Source organism: Salmo trutta, chromosome 31 (assembly GCF_901001165.1).
Source record: "Salmo trutta chromosome 31, fSalTru1.1, whole genome shotgun sequence".
Classification (NCBI taxonomy): Eukaryota; Metazoa; Chordata; class Actinopteri; order Salmoniformes; family Salmonidae; genus Salmo; species Salmo trutta.
Genome location: NC_042987.1, coordinates 24146052 through 24153963, shown reverse-complemented (window position 1 = coordinate 24153963; position 7912 = coordinate 24146052). Strand labels below are relative to the sequence as shown.

Genomic DNA, 7912 nt, shown 5'->3' with positions numbered 1-7912 from the left:
TATATTAAGCAAACCAGATGGCTCAATTTGATTTTTTATTGACTGATAGCCAGGGGCACACTCCAACACTCATACATCATTTACAAACAAAGCATTTGTGATTAGTGAGTCCACCATATTCAGAGGCAGTAGGGATGATCAGGGATGTTCTCTTGATAAGTTTGTGAATTGGAAAGGTTTCCTGTCAAAATGTAACAAGTACTTTTGGGTGTCATGGAAAATGTATGGAGTAAAAAGTACATTATTTTCTTTAGGAATGTAGTGAAGTAAAAGTTGCCAGAAATATAAATACCCCCAAAAACTACTTAAGTAGTAGTTTATTTTTACTTAAACTCTTAACGCACCAAAGCGCAGTTTAGAAAACTACATGTACCACAATCCATTGCAAACTAGGTTTCGCAACAGAAAAAAACAACCGCTTCCGTGTTGTTATTCTGGCAAATAGCTAGCTTGTAATACGTGAGACAAAGCGCAATTGCTAGCCAGTTAATTTGGGATTTAACCATAATGGTTTTATAAGATCAATACCTAGTGTAGTTTTATTCGCCAGAATGTCGTTGCTACAAGGCTCAAAGAAAAAGGACAAGCGTATTTTGTCCGGTACCTGCCCAGACCCGAAATGCCAGGCGAGGCTATTCTTCCCTGCTTACGGCTCGATCAGCATTGAATGCACTGAATGTGGCCAACGCCACGAACAGAATAATCTTTTAAACGTGGAAGAAGTAACTGATCCAGATGTTGTACTGCACAATTTGTTAAGAAATGCCCTACTCGGTGTCACTGGAGCCCCAAAGAAGGGAACCGAGCTGGTGAAAGTGATGGGGCTTTCCAACTACCATTGCAAGCTCCTCTCTCCTATTCTCACAAGGTATGGAATGGATAAGCAGACGGGAAAAGCGAAACTGCTGAGGGAAATGAATCAAGGAGAGATGTTCGACTGCTCACTTCTAGGTGATCGGGCGTTTCTAATCGAACATGAGCATGTATCTACAGTTGGCTATGGCAAGGACAGATCCGGGAGCCTGATATACCTTCACGACACATTGGAGGAGATTAAGAAAGCTAACAGCAACAAAGAATGCATAATTCCTGTTCATGTGGATGGAGATGGACATTGCCTTGTTCATGCTGTGTCCAGGGCCCTGGTAGGCAGAGAACTGTTCTGGCATGCCTTAAGAGAGAATTTGAAACAGAATTTCAAGCAAAATCTGGATCGCTACAAGGCACTCTTTCAGGATTTTATTGATGCAGCTGAATGGGAGGACATCATCAACGAATGTGACCCCCTTTTTATCCCACCGGAGGGTGTGCCACTGGGACTTCGAAACATTCACATATTTGGCTTGGCTAATGTGCTGCACCGCCCCATAATCTTGTTAGATTCACTAAGTGGAATGAGGAGCTCTGGGGATTACTCTGCAACTTTTCTCCCTGGGCTTGTACCGGAAGAGCAGTGCAAGGGAAAAGATGGGAAGTTCAACAAGCCTATATGCATCGCCTGGAGTAGCTCTGGGCGTAACCACTACATCCCTCTTGTCGGAATAAAAAACACCCTCCTCCCCAAGCTTCCGCCGAGGCTTCTCCCCAAAGCTTGGGGGGTCCCGCAGGAGCTCATCAAGAAGTACATTAACTTGGAGCAAGACGGGAGCTGCGTCATCGCGGGAGACAGGAGTTTACAAGACAAGTATGTGATGAGACTGGTCAATGCCATGGAGGAGATCTTCATGGAGAAGCATGGCATCCACCCCTCCCTGGTGGCAGACGTGCATCAGTACGTTTACAGACGGACCGGTATGATCGGCGTCCAACCCGAAGAGGTGACGGAGGCTGCCAAGAAATCAGTCATGGAAAACCGGCTACATCGCTGTCTGATCTGCAATGCACTCTCTGAGCTCCATGTTCTACCTGAGTGGCTGGCTCCAGGTGGTAAGCTCTACAACCTGGCTAAATCCACCCACGGGCAGCTCAGACCCGACAAGAACTACAGCTTTCCGTTGAACAATGTGGTCTGCTCTTACGACCCCGAGAAAGACATCCTCATTCCTGACTACAAACTGAGCACCTTGAACACCTGCAACTGGTGCCACGGCACCTCAGTGCGCCACATCCATGGCAACGGCTCTGTGGTGTACTTGGATGGAGACAGAACCAACACCCGCTCCCAGGGGGGGAAGTGCGGCTGCGGCTTCAAGCACTACTGGGAGGGAAAGGAGTACGACAATCTGCCAGAGGCTTTCCCCATCACTCTGGAGTGGGGTGGGCGTGTCGTGAGGGAGACAGTGTACTGGTTTCAGTATGAGGTTGAGGTGACCCTGAACAGCAACGTCTATGATGTTGCCATGAAACTGGTTACCAAGCATTTCCCTGGGGAGTTTGGGAGTGAGCTCCTAGTGCAGAAAGTGGTGAACACCATTTTGCATCACACTGCCAAAAAGAACCCAGATGAGTATAACCCAGTCTCCATTGACGGTGCGCATGCTCAGAGACTCACAGATGTGGTGGAAACCCAGCAGGCTGTTGACACACAGCCACCGACTAAGATCATACTAACTGGGCAGAAATCAAAGACCATTCATAAAGAGGAGCTGACCATGAGTAAAGCAGAGCGGAGCCTTCAGCAGAGCATCAGTGAACAGGCCCTAGTGACCCAGAAAAGGAGGACAGATCGACTGAAGCAGGAGCAGAAGGGAGTCCAGGGACATGGGCGGTCGTCCTCTCCGAGTGCTGCTCAGGAACCTTCCTCGTCCGCCCCAGCCACGCCCACCAAATCTTCCACTTCCAGTAAGGAGAAGAAGATCCGTGTCACCACTAGCGACGGGCGGCAGGCCATGCTCACTCTACAGGCTCAAACCACCTTCTCTGAGCTCCAGAGGAGCATTGCGAACGAGTTCATTGTGTCTCCAGCCCAGCAATGTATTCGACATGGGTTTCCTCCCAAAGAACTTTTGCCTCCCAAGGATGGAGAGGAGAATGAGCCGGTGGCTCTCCAACATGGGGACAGGGTGACTGTGGAGATCCTGAGAGGTCCAGAGGATCACAAGGTTTCCGCCCCAAGTGCTTCCAGTTCCCATTCAAACCTGCATTCCCTCCACTCTGTGAAGAGTGATGATCCAGTGACTTCCAGCAGAATGAATACTAGCAGAGAGCTGCAGGAGAACATTGACCTTGAGATGTCCTCCCTCTGTCTCCTAGCAACCTTAATGGGTAAGCAAGGGGAAGGGTGGGAAAATAGTTTCTTATTCAAATCTTTAGGAATCTTTATCTTTACTTTATATCATTATTTACTGTTAAAAAAAGACAATCTAGCAACACGTGACTTACATGTTTGAGTTATGCAGAACACTGCTGTGATGTCAATACAAAAAGTAAAAAATGACTTGCTGTAGAGGGAGAACCAGTTTGTTGATTCACCTTTAAGACTATAGTACCAGGCATGCCTTCTTAGATCATCCCTTCAGTAAATATAAGGCTAGAAACAGAATGTGATGGGTGTGATTGTGAGAGTGAGAGGCTAGTAACTGATAGGCCTATAGGCTTTACAGATGGTAGCTTTACACAGCATACTGGCATGCTGTTCTTGGATTGGTTACAAGAAGCAGGATGAATGATAGTGCTACAGGTATTGAGTGACTGGTGGGCTAACCAGGGATGGATCAAGGCCTAATCTTTGGGGATAATGACTTTTTTCCACTTAAAATAATTATAATCTATTCAAGTGCTTTTTCTGTACATCAGCGACGTGGCTTTTGGAATTCATTGAAACGCATGCAGCAGTCTCGGAGAGTGCAGACTGTATGAAAGTGCTGATGTGGTCATCTCCACTCACTCCACTCCACTTCACCTTAAACAGAGTCTGAGTTCCAGTCTCTGGACACTCTTCAGCCTTCACAGTCTTACTAGCATATTACTAGCCATGCAATCTTATCTGGCCTGTAATATTACGGCCAGTAATGTAAGTTGGAATAGAAGCCTTGGTAATTGCAAAGGGTGGCAAGGCAAATGACAAGGCAACCTATTTTTACTACAGAATTAGGATTTTTATCTGAGGAAAACCACATGATGGCATGTATTCTACAAATTTCTATTCTATTTCACATACTAATTGCAGTATTTTTCATTCCTACGCAGGAGAAGATGTCTGGTCATATGCAAAAAAACTGCCTCACTTATTCCAGCAAGGTGGAGTTTTCTTCAACATTGTGAAGAAAGATATGGGTATGTAAACATGTTTTCTGTTATTGTGCTCTTTGCAATTTGCATAACTTAAATGACAACTACAGTATTTTTTTAGTTTTTATGTTAAACTTTTGCATGTGATATGTACTGATCTGTGTTCATGACTACCTATAATGGCTCTTGTCTCGTCTGCAGGCCTGATGGATGGCAAGCACTGCACCCTCCCACACTTGACTGGAAAGACATTTGTGTACAACGCAGCAGAGGAGTGTCTGGAGCTGTGTGTGGATGCGGCGGGACACTTCCCCGTGGGCCCTGACGTGGAGGACCTTGTCAAGGAGGCCCTGGTGCAGCTCCGCTCTGAGGCTGCCTCCAGGAGTCGGGAGGGAAGCCCCTCTCACAGCCTGCTGAGGCTCGGAAGTGGAGGTGTGGTGCGCAAGAAGGAGCAGCTCCAGAGTGTCAACGCCTTCCAGGGTAAGGGCCACTCCCTGGGCAGTGCCCCAGGTGGCTCTCCCCCTGAACACAAGCCCATCACCCGCCAGCACAGCAGCGGGGTGGACCTGAGCGCCAGCGTCTCGAAGGGACCCGACCTCTCTGACATCTCAGAAGATGCAACCAAGGAGCTGGTGCGCATGGCTCCTGGTTTCGTCACCATGAAAGACAGCCGACACCTAGACCCTAGTATGATCGAAGAACAAAGGAAAAAACTACAGGAGATGGTCTCATCCATCCAAGCCTCCATGGACAGGCACCTGAGGGAGCAGAGCAATGCAGGGGCAGGCACTGGGGGCCCTGCAGAGAGGACAAGTGGGGCTAAGATGAGTGCTTCCCAATCTGCCCCAGGGGTAGGTGACCAGGAAGCCTCTTCTATGGACGTATCTACTCCTGGTGCTCGTGGCACACCAGTGAAGGCAGGGAATAAGCCTGATGCAGGGTCAGAGGAGCTGGAGGAAATGGATAGCCAGGATGCAGAGCATACCAACGCCCTGGAGCCGATGGATCATTCCTGATGGGAAAAGGGCCCAGTCCTATAGTTTTCTCACTCATGATCAGTCACACCTCTGTCTGGTTGACATTAATATGTGAATGCTTCAGGTTGTATCAAAGCTTTGGTATTCATTGTGTTTTGTTGTCTTTACTGCATGATTGCCAGAGGTTGACCGTTACTGCCTTTGGTGACAGACTAATGTTATTATACAGAAACATGCACCAAGCTCCAAGGAGCAAAGCTGGTTCTCATGTGTGAAATGCATTCCTGTAGATACCCTCCATGTCTTATGACAAGAGGTAGTAGAACAGCTTGAGCTGATGAGATCCCCTCCCACGCCAGTATTGTAATGTCTGCAAACATCTGCTTCAGCAAAGTGCACACTGTAAATGGAATGAGTACCATCATCACATTTTCTGATTTACCAACATATTTGCTATAAACAACAGTGACATTTTCCAAATGTAGTTTTTTTTTCTTGAACTCTTCTCCCCATGTGAATGTTTGCTGTCTTAATTCCTGAAGGAAGGCGTCACATGCCCTTATGATAAGCATATGCATCGACTGACAGTTGTCGGAAAACCCTGTGATCTTTTTTAGTTTGTATATGGGCCATTTTATAAGAATTTAAACATTCTGTTTAAAATGATCATTTAAATGTGAGTGCCATTTGAAAGAAAGTGTTGCACTGTTCTGAAAATAACCAATTGATTGGTGGAATTTAGAGATTGACATTGAAGTGTGCACTGTTTGGGGGAAAATGCCTGTTGATTCTTTTGGGTTCAAGGCTACTTACTGATGTTTGAAGAGCAATTTATGTTACTTTTGAGATTTCTCATAAAACCCAAACGAGGGGCCCAAGTTAAGTGTGCTGCGCAAATGCTGAACTACTTGATGTGGTGCTGTATTCTGTTGGAAGGACCGGCATAACATACTACACACACCTGGGAGTATATTCCATTTACTTGTATGCAATTTCCTTTAGTGAAAGATGGAATGCAGCGCAGGATTATTATTTTTTGAAATACTTTAGAATTGTGTAAGACTTGATTTGCGAATTTTCCAGATTTCCAGATTATCTTTTTAGGAATGATAAATCAATTCAAGAATAGCGGATAATTCTTTTTCCATGAACTGCCTGCAGTTTTTGTTGTTTTGTAAACATGCAATGCTGGCATTTTATTATTCAATCTAATACATTTATGTTTGCACTTGAATGTTGTTATGCAGGGGTGTGTTGATCCCTGTAGGCTCCCTTTTTAGTGTTCTTACCATTCATTAGGATATAAACTTGGGATGAACCAACCATAGAAATATAGTTATTCATTCTAATTTAATGGAAACCACAATCAGCTGGTATTACTAAGAATTGTACTGTATGTCTAGTTACTTTATGGCTATTCAGCTCTAGAATTTCAACAGAACATCCACAATTTGAATTACTCAAAGAGAACTTGAACAATGGGATATTTTTAAGTGCTGTGAACATTTCTGTTGCCGATTGTGACATGAGATGTCGGATCTTTTGGTGCAGAATGTGACGTATCCCTTGAGAAATCCTTGAAAGAGATATCATGGAGGTTGTACATTTTGATATCTCGTAAACAAAGTACTACATCTCTCAGTGGTGTGAAGTATATTTCCAATTGGTTGTTCAGCCAATCCAGTTGATTGTAAACTTATAGACAAACCGTGTAGTACCATGTTGCATTCAGATCAGTTTTGTGGCATTCAATTCCTCTCGCGACATTATAAAATGTAACTTTTGGTTTGTTTGTTGGAATTTCAACCAAAAAGTGAGTTGGTGTTTTATAGGCCCTCACATTGGAAGGCAGAGGCCTCACTGTTAACTAATTTAAGTCGCCATTGAGATAAAGGCATTATGGGCCACATTGAGTTTACACTTTTGTTGCCAACCCAGATTTTGGAGTATTCCAAATCACCTTGTTGTTCTAGAATGACATGGTAACTTTGGATGCTGCCATTATCAGCTTATGGCCTTAAATCCTTCAGTCTTACTGAGTCTTGGCCTGACTTCTGGACAAGGTTTCTTATTATGGCAAAAAGCAGTTATATTTGTACCTGCCTAAAAAAAAAACATTAATTGCAGGTCATTTTTTAAAGAGCTCCACAGCTTTTCTTTCTAGTGAACAAAATGTAAAACTTAGCACTTTCAGAAAAATAGGGAATATTAGAATAAAACATATACTAGATATACTCAAATATAGATATTGTCAGTCCAAGGAAACATTTAAAGGAAATATTAAACTCAGACAACACTGTTTTGACAAACTTGAAGTTTGTTTCTTTGTGACTGCTGTACTAATTATATGTATTGTAAGCCAGTTGTATTATAATAGTATATATTGTAGTATACTTTGATCTGTACAGAAACTCAAGTTCTTTCATTTTTTGTTAACTTTTTTTCTTGTTTGCTAATAAAAGATTGAAGATACCATGGCTACAACATTGCTGTTTGCATGTGTGATGACTTTTCAACCAAACAATAAAGTAATTTCTTCACAATTTTGTATTGTGGTCACTAATACTTCCTTAACTACTTGCCTTTGAATTCACTTACAATTATTATTATTTTAAAATCAATCATGTAGACCCACTTGATCAATAGCATATGTTTGATCCCATCTTGAAGTTCTCTTATCAGAAGTTTGCTGCCCTGTCAATTCAAATTTGATTTGTCATGTGCACACGATACAGCAGGTATAAACAGTACAGTGAAATGCTTAC

General features: G+C 43.7%; 1 protein-coding gene across 1 annotated transcript; it reads left to right on the top strand.

Moving 5' to 3' along the window:
• Nucleotides 1-331: 331 nt before the first annotated feature.
• Nucleotides 332-7690, top strand: LOC115169802 (deubiquitinating protein VCIP135). Its single transcript, XM_029725757.1, has 3 exons — nucleotides 332-3204; nucleotides 4129-4215; nucleotides 4372-7690. The coding sequence occupies exons 1-3, from the start codon at nucleotides 552-554 to the stop codon at nucleotides 5184-5186; spliced, it is 3555 nt and encodes a 1184-aa protein (XP_029581617.1). The 5' UTR covers nucleotides 332-551; the 3' UTR covers nucleotides 5187-7690.
• The last annotated feature ends 222 nt before the right edge of the window (nucleotides 7691-7912 follow it).